The 18480-nt window shown below is 44.2% G+C and overlaps 1 protein-coding gene across 1 annotated transcript; it reads right to left on the bottom strand.

Moving 5' to 3' along the window:
* Nucleotides 1-1127: 1127 nt before the first annotated feature.
* On the bottom strand, nucleotides 1128-18272 carry TNFAIP3 (TNF alpha induced protein 3). The gene is made up of 9 exons (XM_071549161.1): nucleotides 17341-18272; nucleotides 13848-14160; nucleotides 9499-9689; nucleotides 9125-9272; nucleotides 8761-8931; nucleotides 7934-8114; nucleotides 5571-6481; nucleotides 3468-3700; nucleotides 1128-2804 (listed from the first exon to the last, which is right to left on the bottom strand). The coding sequence occupies exons 2-9, from the start codon at nucleotides 14143-14145 to the stop codon at nucleotides 2523-2525; spliced, it is 2415 nt and encodes an 804-aa protein (XP_071405262.1). The 5' UTR covers nucleotides 14146-14160; nucleotides 17341-18272; the 3' UTR covers nucleotides 1128-2522.
* Between the last annotated feature and the right edge of the window lie 208 nt (nucleotides 18273-18480).

Here is an 18480-nt window from a genome sequence, read left to right as displayed (position 1 = left end):
GTTCTGTCTTTTCAGTGATCAGAGGCTGATAGCTGCTGAGACTTGATGCCATGAGCTGTCTCCATCTCCTGCTGCGTAGTTGCAGACATCTCTCCCAGTCTTTGCCCACTCTTTCACCATCAAGGTGTCTGCCTGTTCAATGAATCGCATGGGCATGTGAGTTGCATGAGCTGTAAAGAAGGGGGAAGTGGGGTACTGGTCAGTGCAGAGTCAGATTTTGTAAAAGGGGAATATGCTGTAGACATAGGTCCAGCAGGCTCTGCTCTGGGGGGAGTGGCCTCTGAAAGGCAAGGTATGTGAGTGCAAAGGAAGCTGAGCTATGGATTAAAGAGTTAACCAGGGCAGGCAGCAGCTGGCTGTGACGGTCATCGACTGCACAGGGACCTTTGCAACCCTAATTTTTTTCTTTCAAGTTATGAGCAACACCTAAAAGCCATGATAATGTACAGTATTGCCTGTCTAGGCAGAGGTCTGAAAACACCTAAGTGGCAGTACAGAAGGTACAGTGCAGAAATGCTCTGCAGTAGGGCTTAGTTAGGCTGAGCTTGGGAAGAGAAGAAAACACTACTTCCATGTACTTTTTCAAGCAGTAGTTGGCAACTTGCTCTTCAGGAGCCACCCTAATATCAAGGCATCCCTGCTGTCCCTGATAGAGGAGAGGTGGTAAGGCTGGCCTGTGCCTTTGGGGATGCACACATGGCTGGGCAGAGGTGCAGATCATGTACTGCCATCACCACCTTCCAGAGTGGCACTCAAGCATCATTGGTTTGGAAACCCTAAGATAACTGATGCATGAACAAAGAAAGCCAAGTCAAGTCAGTGCAGCTTACATTTCCTTGCAGTCTGCTCCTGCACCATCCATACTCTCCCATACTCATACTTCTGGGGACTGAAAATTCTCTGCACCCACAGGAATGCAGAGAATTTATGCCTTATGCCCAGGTTCTTCAGCAGTACCAAGAGACCTTCCTGCAATAACACTGACTCACAGCAAGTTATCACCTTTTCAAAGCACTTGGCTGCATCACCTGAACCAGGGAGCATTCACTAACATGCTAAATGGTAGTACTGAACAGAAATGCTTCCTTCAGGGGTGTCCCACCCTCAACTGTGCTCTCTCATCAATATAAAAATAACAAATTCAATCCTTCAATAATTTATTTCTTTATATCAGAGCATGTTTTTCAGTTATACATTTAAGTTTGTAACCTTCAACAAAAGAGTAAATATATATAAAAAAATACTAGTTGTGCAAATTTCAAATTGCATTGTTTCAAATAATATAAATATTTTAATAAAACATACATTCACATTAAGGTTCACGAAATATATAAAATTTTAGAGAAACAAGTAATGAGTTATTTAATTTTTTTAGAAACTGTTTTTTAATAACTAGAAAAGGACTCTAAACTTGAGAAGCAAGTTAGAAGAGGTATCACCTCCAAAATCATAGCAGCAAAACAGATGCTGAAAAGTTAAAAAGGTGTGAAAGGAGAAGAGAAAAGTAGGTACCAGGCACAATGGTAAAGGTGAGGTTGCTAAAGAAAGTATTGGAGAGTGAGAGGTGGATACATAAACTCCAGGAGTAAAATCTCAAGTCTAAAGAACTCTGTTACTGAGCTCCAAACTATTTGCACAATAAAAGAAGCACATTCAGAATGAAACAAAGTGTGACAGAAATGGGGAGGGTATGAACAGCACACACATACTCCTGACAGTTGCAATGCAAGAGAAGAGGCTTTGGGGTTTTTTTGCCTGTTGGAGGTAATTCCTTCCATATGAGTGGGAAATGGCAGGGTGCATTTTTCCCATCACATGCGTTTCTTCTGTAATCACCTGTATTTCCACCTGTCTTGGGATCTGTGAAAGGATCTAAATGCCAGTTAAAGGAGCAGACCAGTGCTGGTCATGTTTCTGGCTGCAGTTTGTTGAGGCCTCTGCAAACACAGAACCACTCACCATTAACACCCTAAATGCCTGTCTGCAGGAGCTCTCATCTTGGCAAGCTCTGCAAGAACACAAGCAAGGACATGGATGAAGTTTCTTCAGATGTCAGCTGGACATTGCACCAGTCTATCCTGGGGAATTCCCTTCATGAAGGACTTGCCTCTGACTGATGCATGCAAACATAAGGAACTCCTGAACCTCTGACAGTAGACATGGTTCCTTGCCTGGGAGAAGGGGAGGTATTGAGAAAAAGGCAGAAGTGGAAGTTCTTTGGATTCAAAATGCTTCACACTTCCTCCTGGGAAGTCCAGTAATTAAATATGGCATTGTAGGAACTTAGTCATGAATGAGAGCTCTGTGTAGAAGGCAATGTGATCTTCTCAGCAGTCCGTGTATGCAGTGTTTAGAGGAAGCAGACATTTATTCCCACTCTTGGGAATAAACCTGAACCAAACATGCAGCTTATATTTTCCTCTGCTCTCCCATTCCCAGGACTGTTAAGTGTTTTGGACATAGCACCATTTCAGTTAAGGAAGTAGCTGTTACAGCTTTCTTGTTCCTTACCAACTCTTCCACTAGCCATAGATCTGTTTGAACTGGTAGCATTCATTGCAGTAGCCATTGCACTTGGCATTGCCATAGTGATCACAGGCAGGAGCTCGGCAGCGTTGCTTTGGGGGCTCCTGTGCCGCTGGGTCCCTGGCACTCCTCGATGGTGGGAGCTGACTGAGTCGCCGGCACTCCGGGCACAAGTCATCACTTCTGCAGGCCAGGTTGTTTCTACAGGAAGCCACAGCACATTGTCTCTTCGGGCTACTCAACATTGTTCGCTGTGCATCTCTGTGCTGCCCTGTTCTCTTGAAAAACATTAAAACACACTGTCAGTTGCTGTGCTGGCAGCACAAATGGCTTTTCATTTACTTTCAACTCTGCTCATGTTTTGTATAGGTAACCACTTGGGTGTTGTTTGCAGGCACATGGTGTTTCTGCAAAGTGCAATACCAAGAGCCAAGTTGAGTGTTGCCAAACAAAATCACAAATTCTGTCATTTCTTAGGAAAAATATTTTTTGTATCTTTGGCAACTCTCAATTCTAAAAGGACCAAAACACACCGAATAAAAAATCCCCACACATCTGGAACAAGGACAATCTGTAGTGGGCTCAATCAAAAAGGCAACTCGAAGTCAACTAAACCCCTTGATGCAACTGTATAGTTCTATGGGTAAGAATGAAAATCCCTCCCCAGCTAGTAAAACAATAGCTTCCACTGAAATTGCTGGTAAAATCCCAGCTGACATAAAATAGAGCACAGCCACGACAACCCTGAAATGAGAATGCCTTTTTAGGAGTGCCGCTCAGTTGCAGCAAAAAAAATATCATGAGATGCTCTACACTTGTCTTTCCATGGTACTTAGGATGCAGTCATTTGAGGATTTTCTAGTATGCATCCCAGGTTGTCCATGCAAGAGAAAAACATGCAGCGCTAAACAAGAGGAAGATTTTGAGAAGCTCCTACTTACTTCTGGCTGTCTCACCAGCTGTTCTTCTGTCCTTCTGGCTTCTTGAAATCGCTGATTCTGGGCTATAATGAAACAGTTCTGGCAGTACCCCTCAAGCATCGTGCCACCCAGGGTGTCGCAGTCGCGCCGCTGGCAGGACGCAGTGTTACGGAAGCCAGCAGCGGAGGTACCCGACTGACCCACTGCTGAAGACTTCCTCTGAGATCTTCTCTGATGGCGTATCAAAGCACTATCTGTGATGCAAGTACAGACAGGAGGAGTTTCAATGTGCCCAATCGATCTGATGACCGAAAGCAACTATAAAAAACTCCCCAATCTAAAAATAAAAATAACTTTGAAAAATCTACTAGCCTCAAACAGTAGGTTTTTGACAATCCTGAGAACTGCCAGCTAGTACACCTTCCTTCATGTCACATAAATAAGGGAGCTAATATAGCCTGATTTTCATATCAGTTGTTGAAACAGATGATTTGAGAAAAAATTGCCCTAAGCAGGAAACTTAGATCCCACTGAAGTCAAGACAGATTTCACCTTTGACTTCAGCATGTCATCTGTGTTCCACCCTGACACTTCCCTTTTGGCCTCCCCCATTTCAGTCACATTGGGTAGTTGGAGCACAGTGGTACAGAGCTTAATGGGAAAAAGTGCATTATACTTTTTAGTCTCATGAAGCAATCTTAAATATTCCACAATCAGAAGGAAAAAAAATTTCATCGTGAGCAACACTGGAAAATAAGCTATTGCAAGCCAGCATAGAAGTTCCCTAATCTGAAAGCATGTGGGAAGTTCAGTGTTGTGAAAGATGTCCCTGCCAGTAGCAGAGGTGTTGAATTAGATGATCTTTAAAAGTCCCTTACAACCCAACCTATTCTATGTTTCTATGTTTATATTGGAAAACTTATCAGCAATTAAATAGCCTGAAGAGATAAGCAATCATTTGCGCCTTTCCTCCTCTATACCTGGGGCTCTTTAGCTGTTTAACAGCGCAGAAGCATGAAAGATGAAGATTTCACGCTGTGATTTTTTCAGACCTTTTTGAAGGTCAGGCTTTAAACATCACGTGCATGCACACACATAGTATTGCCAAGAAAGACTGCAAGGTACAATACAGCAATACACTTCTAAGTTACTCCAAAATACAAGTGCATTATCTACAGTCAACTTCTACTTGCTCTGCTTGTCAAGGCAACTGCATTGGTTACTCCAGAGCATCAAATCTGTTGCATCCAGAACAGATACAGATCTTCAAATTCTTTGCAAGCTTTTTAAATGCCCTGTTAATGTAACTGGTTTTCAGTACCATCAATACAATAGCATTTCCGTTACTGATCTCTACAACTTCTTAAACTGTGAAGGAAATTCAGACCAAACTATGATTGCAGTGGATGGTGAAGAGGTATCAAAACTGACAGCCTGCTGAGTTAGTTTTGCTTCCATTTAAGCTGGAAGGAAATTTTACAAGAGGTTTCACAGATTTCCCACACTTGCCACGTTGCCCTTTACAGGCATGCTAGTTCTGGCTGGGGTAGAGTTAATTTACTTTGCAGTGGCTTGTATAGGGCTGTGTTTTGGATTTATGCTGAACACAGTGTTGATAATATAGAGATGTTTTTGTTATTGCTGAAAAGTGCTCACACAGAGCCAAGGCCTTTTCTGCTTTTCATACTGCCATGCTGGCAAGGAAGTTGGGGATGCATGGGAGCTTGGGAGCAGACACAGCCTGAACCCCTGCCTGCCCATGGCAAGCAGTGAATTAATTCTTTGATTGGCCTTGCTGGTGTGCATGTCTTCTGCTTTACCTATTAAACTGCCTTTATTTCAACCCACAAGTTCTCAAGCTTTTTTCCTTTCAATTCTCTACCCCATCCTGTTGGCGGGGGCGTGAGTGAGCAGCTGTGTGGGGCTTGGCTGCTGACTGGGGCTAAACCACAACAATGGGATAGTAACGGCCAGAAAAGCACCTTCTCCTCAAACTTCTGCTTTGGTTCCACACTGCTTTCATCATCCCTTGCCCTTTTACCAGGCAGTGAATGCAGAGCTTCACAGTTCAAGGAGGCTGATCTGCAGCCAAAGTGTGCCAAAGCTCACTCCAACTCTACTTACCATGGTTTTCTCTGTACTCAAAGAAACACAGCGTGCAAAAGCCCTCATTTTGAGATGTCCCAAAAAACTTGCAACCAGGTTTCCTACAGAGGTTACCTCCCCTGTTCTCCTCGGGAAGCAGCGCTGGTGGTGGAGGCTCTTCGCCACGGCTGTTGGGAGACTGGTGGCAGGAGTGCTGGTGAAGGATCTGTGAGATCTGGGAGGGGTCAGACGTTGATCTCTGGTGGCAGGTGGGCAGGAAAGCAGGGCTGCCATTTGAGGACTGCTCTGTAGACCTTTTGAAGCAAGTGCTGCATATGCCATTGAAGGTCCTGTTAGCCTTTTGATGGCACATTTTGCATGTGGCATAGTCTAAATGTCTCTGGTCATCCAAGTTGTTGCAAGGACCAAGCTGTCTGGAGTTGTAGCAGCGTTCGCACAGCCCATTGTGTTGCGCATTCTGTGTAAAGGGGCAGTCTGGTGTTCTGCACTTCATGGCTGTGGTTTCGCTATATAAGAAAAGGCTTGGAGCGGTCGGAGGTGCAGAGCGAGGCTCTGTTACAGGCCCTTCGGATGTCCATCCCCCAGGTTCACAAACATCCCTGCGGGACGAGCCCAACCCAGCTGCCTTCATTTTCTCAGGTGCTGCTTTGAAGGTCTGCTTTTTTCCTTTGTTTGCCTGAGACCTCTGCTCAAAGCATTCATGACAGTAGGGCTGAGTGTTCACAGACATGTAAAAAGGGCAATTCAGCGTTTCACATTTCATCTGTAGAAGGGATAGCTGGGAAAGGGACAGCTCCTGTTTGTTCCTGGAACAAGTCTCTCTTCTAGTAGGTTCAGCATTCTCCTGCCATTTCTTGTACTCATGCTGTACCAGTTGAAAGTAATCTTCCACGAGGTTTATTTCTTTGGGTAGGTTGCCTTCATCTAACCTGACAGCCAAAAAAAGGAAGATTGCATCAGTGACTGAAAAGATCAGATGGTGGGGGCGGAGGCAAATACAAGCAATGTGGGAAGGAAATGTAGATTTAATGCTCATCTATCTTACCCAGACAGAAGATCTGGGATGTTACACTGTTGCTGTAAATGGAAATAAATTTTAACAGCAAGTGTTCAATGATGGAGACTTTTATACCTAAAGAAATGTTTTGACACAATGCTAAATAGAAGTATTCTTGAAAGGATTTTCTAGGTGAGGGGTTTATGTCTAAGAGCTGTTTGCACAAAGAATATGCTTAATCTCTCAGAGGTGCGAAGGCCCCGAAATCCTGAATATCTCTAAGGTCCAGTAGAAGTTAGAGCAGAAGTTAGAGTAGAAGACCCCTTTCTTCACCAGCCCATGCTAAGAACGAGCCTTTCCTACAGCTGGTCCAGCATTTCATGACAGAGTTTATAATGAAATCTGCTCCTGGTTCTGCCCTGTTGGATCTGTATCTACCAGCAGAATTCTTCAAACAAACTATGGGGCTTCAGTGTGGTGTGTGCAATGCTAGCATTCATCACAGCACCCCTACTCTGTCTCTAGCTGCAGGGAAAACCCCACACTGGACCTTCACCATGCCACAGTTGGTAGGATGAGGAGCCAACATTACTGGTTAATACTCCAGAATATATCTACACAGTGGGACTAGGGAAGCTTGTGTGCCACTCTATGTGTGCATATATTCTTTGGGTAGAAGGACTTCAGCTTTCTGGGCTCCCAAAACAGAACCAGCCAACAGCATAAAGATATCTCTCTGTGTGGTAAAGGAAGCAAAGACAGAGGCTACAGGGAGTCACTTCCCTCCCACATTCGTGAGGGGACCAGTTAGACACCACTGTCAGTGTCCACCAAATATGAGAAGCTGATGGGTGCTGCAATTTGTTCCCTGCATGATTCTGATGCTCAGCTATCAGGGGCATGAGCACAGATGACCGTTCCTCCACTGGCCACAGCTTCCTGCCTACTGCTACATGGAAAAGCCCCAGGTGTTGAGGCATCTGTCCTAAGAACATACCACCAAGTACTTTCCCTAGGGCAGCCAAAATTACACCAACTGCCTGTTATGCAATGTGCTCTTACATAAAGCACAAGAGCTTGGTCTAACTAGTTCCTCCGTTTAACTATGTGTAATCTAAAAGTCAGTGATACTAATCAAATGGATTTTTTCTTCTCAAATACTAGTTTCATTCTGCTATGTCTGAACACATTTTTGCCTTTAAATTTGAGACTGGTCTTAGCTCATAACAACTTCAAAACATGCCAACAGTAATGCCAGTGTTTCATATATGAGAGAGTTAACATGTGGGCTACCACGGAAAGAAGGAAAGACCAAAAGAACACACTGCCCAGCTTCTCCCACCTCTGTAAACAAGATAACAGAGAAAACAGGAATGACACTCACTTTGCAGCATTAATTAGATGAGTTGTGCCATGATCCCAGCCTTGCACTGGAATTTCTATCACTATCAAGTAGTCTTTTAGCAGCTGCTCTTTCTCCCTCTCTTCTGCATCTGTCAGAAAGTGCACACTCAAATCCTCAAATCTGCCTTGTTCATTGGTGACCAGAGGGACAGCTCGGATTTCTGTGGGGAAACAAGATGGATTAAGATACATATATAGATACAGATATGTAATACCAGCTAGGAGTAACCACAAGATGCAACACAGACAGTAGAATAGCTGACCAGAGCAATTAGTTTCTGTACAGTTCCACTGGGGGAGGTCGCAAACTCAGCCCCATCCCACAGTAGTTTTAATGTCCCCATGGCAATTTTCTTCTTCATGTGAGCAATATTGTAGATCTTCGTTTGTTATGCCTTTCCATGGGATGATGCTGTTAACCGGAACCTAGAGAACTGCTATCCACTCAGAAGAGATACTTTAAAAAAGGCAAAGCATATATTTCATTATCATACACCGCTGTGAGACTGCATCCTTCAAAGCTTCTTCTCTTATGATGTGGTGTGGAAAGGAATGAAGCAGAGGCCACCCTTTGTCTAATTCCAGCCTGCAAGTAGGTGAGTTGTACTCTACTTTCAACCAATAGTTTGGGGGCAACCTTTAGTTTCTATTCAGATTTAGACAAAGCTGGTTTTGCTCACATTTTAAGAACATATTTCAAAGGAATCTTTCACCTATCTTTAGAAAGGCAAATCTAAACCAGATAACATTTTAAAATGTTTTATCAGCACAATGACATAAGTACCAAAACAAGGTACTTGAAAATACCTGGCCCGCTGTCCTTCAGAGTTACCAGTGGTGTAAAATGCATGTTGTCATAGCCAAGCACAATTGGGTATCTGTAGCATTCTTCAGGTGGCCAAAGGAGAGGCAAGTAAACACCACCAACGTTCAGAGGTGCAAAACTGGAGCCTGACTCTAAACTTCTCACCACTTTATCTTCAAAAGGAAAACACAAATAAACACAAATAAATATGTGCTGCAGCCAAGAGAAAACATATTCTGGGTGTTTTAGAATAATTGCTGTAAACACCCTGTTCTGAAAACCATCTACCTGAAAACAACAATTATTGAGTAAGATTACTAACACAGCACAGAATAACATGGTGAGATGACAGGCCAGGCAACTCACCTGCAAGAACAATGACTGGCCTTCTGAGGATGTTAGCAAGGATGAAAATGTGGATTTCTTCCAGCGCATTATATGGAAGCCTGTTTCGAGCCCCAGATATTTCTGGGGAGGTCATTTCAATGAGGTATTCCCACTCCTCCTCCCAGTTCTGAGGAAAGAAAACAGCCATCAGCAATGGTTCAAAGACATAGAGGCTGGCAACCAGCTGCAGCACAGCAGTGCTCACACAATCACATTTTCCCATTTCCTCCAAAGGAAGACTATTTCTGCTCCTCATTAATGGCAGAATCCATGAAGCCAAAAAGCAAACAAAATTAGCAAGGCAAAGCTGGCAAGCACTCAGAAAACAGCAACATTCCCTCAGGTTTCCTTACCCGGGTGTCATAGTGGAGTCCTGTTTCTACAAACTCCTGGGATTTAATAGCCTCCCGCTGCCAGCGGAGCTTGAAGTTCCGCGTGTCAATCTCCTTGAGAGCACTAAACAATGTTTTTCTTAAGACAAGGTCGATATCTTCAATACCCCACATGTACTGTGATGCAGCATGCATGAGGCAATTTCCATCACCTGCAAAAAAAAGAAAGAGTGCACTACTCTTAAATGGCTACTTAAATAAAACCCCACAAGTGTGTGGGATGTAGAAGCACACCACAGATACGCATATTCCCCTGTGCACTTCTCTCTAAGCCTCAGACAGAAGGGTTTTAACAAGACCACAGCTATGATCTCTATTCAGAGATAGAAAGGAAAAAAGTCCTCTCTCTATTGATTTTGTCCCTGCACCAGTCAATGTTAATCTGTCATTCAGCAATGCCCCTCATCTATCTTACTTAACCTTGACTGATATCATGAACTAAATTTTGGAGTCAACTACAAATGTCAAACTATTGAAATAGCTTTTGAACCCAACAAAGTAATCTTAAAATTACAAAAACCATGTAAATCTCCATCGCCAGCGTTCCTACAAATATACATCCAATGCCAGGGTTGAGGTCTTGGAAACCACTAAGAAAATATTATAGTAACATCAAGCCTCATGTTCCCTGATGAACAAACACTGCTTGGCATTTGGCTGTGACTAATGGAGGAATTGCAATAAAAAAAAGAGATAGAAAGAAAAGAGCAGGTAATTTATGTAAAGCAATCATAGGAACAAGTCTTGCCTTCCTCTCAGAAATGCTAGTATGCTGGGATGCTGCATATATTATTTAGAAGGTTGTTATTGTAAAACACAACATTAAAACTAAATAATTGAAAAACAATTATTTGATTTTCATTTATACAATCTCCCTGCATTGAAAAAGGCCTCTTCACAAGCAGAAAGGAATGATGTTCTGCAATTTCAGAGGGGAAGAAACTTGAGAATCAGAGGAGGTAACTAACTTTATTAAAACTTGTCACGAAATATGACTATGGGTTTTAAAATCCAACTCTAGTCATCTTCAAAAATGGATGTCTCCCCTGAAAGGGAGACATCAAGAATCATTTCTGTCATATTCTCAGATTCAAAACTAGGTCTGATGTTTACCACAGTGGTGAACAGATTCATCCAATGCTAAGAAACCACAGCAAAATTCTTGGAATAGGGGACATCAGCCCTGGTAAAGCTACTAGATTTTTCTAATGTGGAAAAAACCAAAACACCCAAAGAACTCCCACAAAAGAATTAAACCCAGTTTGTCACACACAGTATGAGTCCAATTACACCATTAGAAAACTCTTGCTACTTTTTCTGTGGAACTGCAGAGAAAAGCCTACAACAGACTCCAGATTCTGAAAGAGATATAATCTGAAATCTGCTCAAGACTTCATAAATTGCTATGGGATTGGTGCATATCAGGTTCCTGCAGCTGCCTTCAAGTTTCTGAATGCTGTCTTGCAAAGCTTACTTCAATCTGCGGGCTGCTTACTTGAGCTGAAAAATCAGGGAACAATACGTAAGACAGAAAAATTGACTGGGTTTCCTTCTGACCAAGAAAGATCATATATTAATCCAATTAAAATTTTCCCTTTGCAAAATCTAGAGCAAAGATAAGATTAATTATTTTCTCTCCCTGAGAGCTCACTTTCAGTTCTTTATTGAGAAGCACTGCCCGAAATTCCTTACACAGCACTTGGAATTCCCCAACACCGTTTGACTAGCAATTGAGCAACAGTTGTACTTTTTGTTCTGCTGGGTTGGTGAAGCCTCCCTCGGACTTTCCCAGGGGGTGTGGCTGGGTGAGCTGGAATGAATGCCAATTCATTATACAAGTGAAATATCTACAGCCAATAGATGCTGGAATTTTTAAGTAAAAAAAAAAAAAAAAAGAAAAACCCAAACAGTTTCGATTTTTGTACCTCCTACTGCTGTCCTTCAATTCTCCCTTCAGATGTCTGTAAAGAAATGTGTGGTGATTCAAAAGGACTTTTTTAAATAAAAAACCCCCACCACTCCACAGACTCACAAACGTATTAGGTAAAATACACATCAAAAGATCCCGTAGGAGATACTTTCTCTGTTTTCAACAACTACAACCCTCACCAGAAAAAAACCCAGAACTTTCTGAAGAAAGCCCCCTGCTGACTGAAAGAACTAATATATTCCTCCCACATCTATAGGTAAGCAGCTAAATGCTTAAAAAAGTATTCTTCATGCCACATTGAAGAAAAAAAAATGTTATTTTCTGGGATAATACAGGGCTTCTCCAGGCTTTTGCTCTTCTTTCAGAGATCCTCTCTTTCATTCCAATATACCTTCTTTCTCCTGCAAAGGTCCTTCAATGCAACTACTTTGCATAAACCACAGGTTCACAAAGCCATTCCTTATACTTACGCACTTAATGACCCCAAAACACTGAACTGAAGCCAAGTTTATAGTCTGTGCAGGGTATGGAGAGATCACAAACCGAGTCCTTGCTTTGCCTTCCCTCAACCTGCCCTAATACATCAGTATCTTGTATACTGTTACTCTTGCTCATGGGTGGGATCAAAGTCCACATTGTTCCCATGTGTAACACTGGCCGAGGGTCATGAGACAAAGAGAGAGGTTTGTTACCGAATACAATGTTGTCAGCAACAAGAGTCTCTCCAGGCAATGCTAACCCCTGAAGGATTTGTACTGACAGAAGATGACATTCTAAAACCATTACTCTTTGCCCTGGGCAAAAATTGTGCATACTGTCCATTTTCCTAGTAGATCTGTTAGAGTGTACATCTTGGGGCGAAGTTTTGAAGATGGAACATGTGGAGAGATATTACTGTCCCAGTACCTGTAAAGCGCTGCCTGCCCTACCTGTAACTCCAGTCCTTTCAGAAGTTCAAGATTCCATGACCTCCATGCACAGCGTTAATTACAGCCCTGAGAATTTTACATCAATGCAGAGGCAGCCCACAAAACCCACCAGGCTCTAAAACAGTTATAGAGACATACATCAGGATCAGGCTCTTCTAGGTCAGGGCAGTAACATCTACTCAGTAGGTCTATTTTTATGGCTTCTGTACAACACAGCTGTGTACAATCAAACTGAGAAATATGGCAGAATGTGGGATGGGAACATGTGGACTAGGAAGATAAGGGAAATGTGTATATATGCAGATATGAAAAGATGCACCCCCAGAACACAACACGGACTTCAACGAGCTACAGGTCCATCAGACCCAGTGTTTCTGTAACTGCTGTGATCTGCTCCTTGAGCAAAGAATATGTATTTTCCGTCTTCTTGGAGTCCTCACTGTCCCAGTCTATCCTTTCTGTTTAGGGCAATCTCTGTTGCAAGGAATCCTGAGTCCAAGTTTGCAACTGACTGACTGTAAGTCATAGCCATTACCGAATCTTTCCTCCACTGAATGTAAAATATCCACTGACTCTTACAGTCATGTGCCAAAACTTCCTGCTCAAGACTGTGAACAAATGTAACCTGTTCAGGAAATCTTTGCACTACTGCTGTACCTTTTCACTTATAGCACTTCATGCAATGCACATGCAGCAACCCAAAAGCCATGTTCTAAAACCAGCACTGACTGTTGAAAAGAAAGGGCACAGCAAACTTTGTGTTGTGCAAAAATGGCTCAGTCGCACAGACGGGGGTTACCAGTGAGCCTTGAGGGAAGGTAAGAGCTGGCAAACCCCAGAAGGTAGCTGAGGATGAGGGAGCTGGCCAGGTGTGGGGTGCTGACCCCAGGAACAGCAGTGTCAGGTTCCCAGAGTCTCCATGTTCAGAACACTCCTCCTGTTAAAGCTTGATCATCATGCCAACCTTGACTGCCAGCTACAACAGCAGGGCTTATGGAAGTATATTAGCTTCTGCTATATATACACAGGAATGTAATCCTGTCACTGAAAACATCTGAAGTCTCCTCTTGCCCGGCTCTGAAAGTCGTTCAGCACTTGAACAAGGCAGACGACACACACCAGTCAGATTCATGGAAAGGTGATGGGTGGCTAAGCAAGTTTCCCTGCCTGGGACTTGACTCTGAAGTGCCACAAGTTACTGACATTTTGAAAATAACTGCGAAATTTCCATGCTATTCACAACACTGTGGTATGGGCAAGGGTCTGCTACAGCCTCAGGACAGTACATCACGTGGAAAGAATTTTAGTTTACAAAACTAATATTAAACAGCACCACATTTTTAAAGCTGTGCAATTCTGTTTCAGTAATGTGAACTCAGATGCTATTAAAAAAGATGCTACATTCATATTATCCATTTTACTGCGAGTGCAAAGACCTGCTCCTAACTTACCATTAGTCTTCAAAGGAACAAGTCTCCGAACTTCCATGCACCAGTTGAGCTTCCTCTGGCGCTCCAGTGAAGTCTGGATAGCCTGGTCAGTCAGGGACTTCTGAAGTGTTTCCCGAAACTGAGGGCAAAACTGGCACATTCTGAACATTTCAATGGTGTATCTGTGCATAGTCCTGAAGTGGTGAATTATTCCATTGGGAGGTTTGACTAGGTCCTCAGGTGTCCTCTCTCTAATCTTCATAGCCTTCAGCATATTGCTCTGATACAAAGCTTGAGGAAGGATGTGTTGGCCAGCCATGTTTCTAGAAGACAACTGAAATGAAAAAGGATTCTTTTATTGACATGTTAATGTCCTTGTATCACAGTGCTATTAATTCTGCAGAGATTGAAACAGCACTTTCAGGGACGGTATTTTGGTTGTAATTTTGCCTAAAACAAGCACAGAGTAGATACAGTCCAACTGAGCCTTTTATAGAGGATGGTTTTTAAAACTCCTCATATTTGCTAACTTTTCTGCATTACTCAGATTGAGACACTGACCAGCTTATCCCACTCATTTACTGCTAAAATTTACTGAGACATTAAAGACAATTTATTCATAACTAAGGAAATTGCATCATTGCTCAAAAAAAAAAGAAGCATTTAAATCAAAGTAAGGATAAAAGAACACAAGATCAAGGGAAGGGAAAATTATCCTGTAAACTTGACTAATTGATAATCGCATAGTGTAATCCCATACGAACTTGCTGAACTTTTGGCATGTTTCAAGCTCTTGTTTTGACAACATGTAAAAAAAAGCAGATAATGACCATTTCAGATTTTCTCAGCCCATATATTCTGAGAAGTGATGGTCAGTAGAGTACAGAAAAAGCCCAAGGAATTGTAAGCTGTGCTAATATCTATCCCATACATACCGTAGCCAAATAAGGTAAATGACAAATTTGTCACAGAGCGAGCACTCAAGGACCCTTATGTTACTTGTTTTGAGGCTCTCTGTATTTTGAGTGGAAGAGCTATTGCACTGAGGTGTTTGTGCTGTGTGTGGGGTGCAACTGCAGTGCCACTATTACTCAGTGGTAAGTCAACTTAGCTGAAAAAGTATTTCCACTTGACTCAAAAACCCCAATGTTTTTCCACAGTGGGACATGTAAAGTTTACTGCCCTGCATCCCTGTCTTCAGTATCTCTGGCCACATGGGTGATAGCAGGAAGAACATAGGAAAAAACCCCAAACACATAACCCCAAACTGTCTGCACTCTCCAAAATACTTAATTCAAAGGACACTAACTTTGTGACTAGCTAGAACCAAATGCAAGAACCACATCCCTCAAAACTCCCATGCACTATAGTAAAAGCAACAACCTATTTTCACATGGAGAGACTCTCCATGCTGTTCATGTACATTATTGCTCTGTTTAAAAATAAAGACAAATTTGTATCAAGACAAATCAAAGTATGCATGCCTAAAATGTTTAGAGTATAGCTAGTCACATTAGGAGAATCCACCGCTGTGATTATGAACCTAGGGACAAATATCAAGCATAAGTGTATATTAAGATCTGGACATCAATAAAGAGACAAGAAGCAACTAAAAATTGTTTATGCAATTATTGGGAAATTTTCTCATGGAGATGGTTGTTTGGAGGGCCAGAGAAAGGAATAAGGATGCCAATCTGATGGACTGACTGAGAAGGCACTCCCAGGTCTTTGGAGGCAGAAGGCCTCTCTTGCATAGAAGGACTTCAGCACATTCTTCCACAGATGGAAGCAGTTATCCTCTCCTTTTCTCCCAGACACATCCATTGGCAACATCCACCTCCAACTTCCCACCCAAAGGGCTGGAAAAGACCCTCCCAGGGTAAGAGGGGACCTCAAACTACTGGTGCCAAGGGCTGACCTCTAGGACGATTCTGAGAACCAGCTGATGGAGATACAGTGGATGTCCTGTCAAGCCCTAAACAGAGGCAGATGAAACAGGTGATGATACAAAGTCCACTTCAGGGCAATTATCATTCACACAGTGTTTCCTTTGCATGTGTGAGAACACTAAGGGACAGGGCTCAGCACTGTCACATCTTGCAACATAAGGAAAAGCTTTCCTTAAGGTAATAATGATGGCATATTCTTATCATGTCCCCAACAGCATAAAGCCTTAAAATGGAAATAACACATTTTCTCATCCACTCCCCTCACCAATACAGTTTTACACATGATATTTACATAATTTATGAATGATTCCAAGAAGAAAATATAAACCCCTTACTAATCTGTATAATAACCATAGCTATACTTCACCCCAAGATGACCAAAATACCAAATTGCTTACTTATGTAACTAGAGACATTGAGTCAATGGGAATTTTTTACATGAATAAAGACTAATCACATGATTAAGCACTACCGGCACAGACCCTTGAAAGGGTTATTTCCAGCTTTAAGTAACAAAAAGTACTGAGTTTACAGAAGTATTCACTGAAACTACACATGTTTTACAGGCATATTTTCCCCTCCCCACGTGGAAATTACTGTCTATGCTGTTTACGGTCATTAAATGTCAGTCAAGGCACAGCTGAGGAACCTTTATTTTCAAAACCAATGTGGTGAAACAAACAGAACTCAACACCCTTCTAAGCTGGACATTTGAGAGTAAAAAACCTGAGCTACAGTTGTATTAGTTTATAGTGTACTGTACTTTGCTGTGTGCTATGCTACTTTAACCTCTTGGCAAGCAATGACTATGAATTCCCAGAAGAAAAACCAGCTGTAAACAGTGATTTGAGGCAGCATCCTTTCCGAACATCTAATACTGAGGATGCTGGGCTCGGGAAAGCTAAATACTGTTCTGACCTCTGCCAGTGATTTCATAAAGTTATTTTTATTTTCTGTCCTCTGAAAAACGGCGATAATAAACTTCCCCGTGAAGTGCTAAAGACTGATAAAATAAACATGCTTAACACCTCTTCAGCCCCCATGGATTTCTCTGTCTGGGTCTTTGTTCGGTACAAAACAAAGCATAATATTACCCTTCACCAAATAAGAAGGACCGAGGCTGTTTAATATCCCTCTGTGTACACACAGTGAGTGTTCCGCATTCGTAGTTCCCTGACCTACTGCTCTGCTGGCAGCTGGCTGTGCAAGGTGGGAAGAACACGATACCGTCCGCCAGCTCCCCAGGGGAAGAGCCCCGAGGGCCAGAACAGACAGACCTCCCGGCGGCCGGCGGCGCTCGCAGCCCCCCGGCCGCCCTGGTGGCTCTCGGCGCCCCCCGAGCGCCCGCGGGGCCGGACACAGAGGGCACAGCGTCCCCGCCCGGGCGGAGGCTCCGACGCGAACCGGGAGCCGGCACACGGGCCCCTCGGGCGCCAGCTGGGATACGGCCAAGCCCCGGCGCCAGAGCCGCCTGCTGCCCCGCGGTGCCCTTCTACAGGCGGGACAGGGCGATGGGGCCGGCTCGGGGCTCCGTGCCCGCCCTCCCCTCCCGCAGCCGCGCTCACCTCTCCGCGCCGGGCGCCTCCTCCGGCCGAGCTTTGCCTGCGGCTCCTGCTCAACAGCGGGGCTGGGGCGGTGGTGGGACGCAGCTGGGCTCGGGATCCATCAACCCCCACCGCGCACAGACTCCTTCCTTTCGCTGTCTTCCCTCCGCCCTCTCCCTACTGGAGCTGCTGCCGCTGCTGCTGTTGCTGTTGCTGTGGCCACCGCCGCTGCGGAATGAAGGGCTGAGCCCAGCCTCTTGTTTTTTTTCCCTTTCCGTTTAAGGGCCCGGGTGCAAATTAAAAAAAAAAGAAAAAAGCAAGGGGAGAGAAAACACACAACACAAAAACCCCACCGGGGATTTCCAGCGGCAGCGGCGCAGGGACTTTCCGGCGTGTGACAACGGGCGCCGCCGCTCCGCCCACCGCCGCCAGGGGGCGCCGCCGTCGGAGCCCCCGCCGTGACTCACCCGTGGCTGGCCCGGACCGGCAGTCGGAGCTTCCTTCCTTATTCCTTTACCCCCGGCTGATGGGAGGTTGCCCATCCCGGCCCATCTCATCCCGTCCGGTCCGGTCCGGTCCGGTCCGGTCCGGTCCCGCAGGCCTCGCTACGCTGCCGGGCTGGCCCAGTACCGAGTCGCTGGGTCGGGAATAGCTCAGTGTCGCTGCGCTCGGCTGTGCCCCGCACGCTCTAAAGCGCCGGCCGTGACAGGCGCCGCCTGCCCCAGCAGCCCTTCCCTCGTCCTTGCGCACACGGACACCCGTGACAGGGGCCTGCTGGCATCCTGCCCTTGGACAGGTGTCGGGATGCAGCTGCCCGGGTGTAGATGCCCATGGCCCTGCCGCCAGCATCCCAGCAGGACTGCAGGGGAGCCGGTCCCGCAGAAGCTATTGCTCTTTCAGAATATTTTTTTATTTAGCTTGCATCTGCTTCATAGTTTTGGCTTTGTATTGTAAGCAACCATAAGTGGCTTTATTTCTTTAATTAGATGTTAGGTTTACACATAATCCCATAACCTCATATACTGGCATTTTTGGCAGGAGATGTTAATAAACTTTAATCCAGCCCTGCTCGAGGTAAAGTCATCGCAGGCGAGGCGAGGTCAGAACATTGGGCTAAATCTGTCGAGTCAGGGAGACGGATGTTGGTGCCTGAATGTGTTT

This window comes from Pithys albifrons, chromosome 2 (genome assembly GCF_047495875.1).
Source record: "Pithys albifrons albifrons isolate INPA30051 chromosome 2, PitAlb_v1, whole genome shotgun sequence".
NCBI classification, from domain to species: domain Eukaryota; kingdom Metazoa; phylum Chordata; class Aves; order Passeriformes; family Thamnophilidae; genus Pithys; species Pithys albifrons.
Note: the sequence above shows the minus strand (reverse complement) of the source record. Positions and strands in the feature narration are given on the sequence as shown.

What these genes read in the sequence shown, in the direction of transcription:
- TNFAIP3 (XM_071549161.1), bottom strand. Translation starts at nt 14,145, where the DNA reads ATGGCTGGCCAACACATCCTTCCTCAAGCTTTGTATCAGAGCAATATG. An exon ending in GACTCCACTATGACACCCGG is followed by an intron (nt 9,273 to 9,498) that starts GTAAGGAAACCT and finishes TTCTTTCCTCAG; the next exon opens with AACTGGGAGGAGGAGTGGGA. An exon ending in CATCTAATTAATGCTGCAAA is followed by an intron (nt 6,482 to 7,933) that starts GTGAGTGTCATT and finishes TTTGGCTGTCAG; the next exon opens with GTTAGATGAAGGCAACCTAC.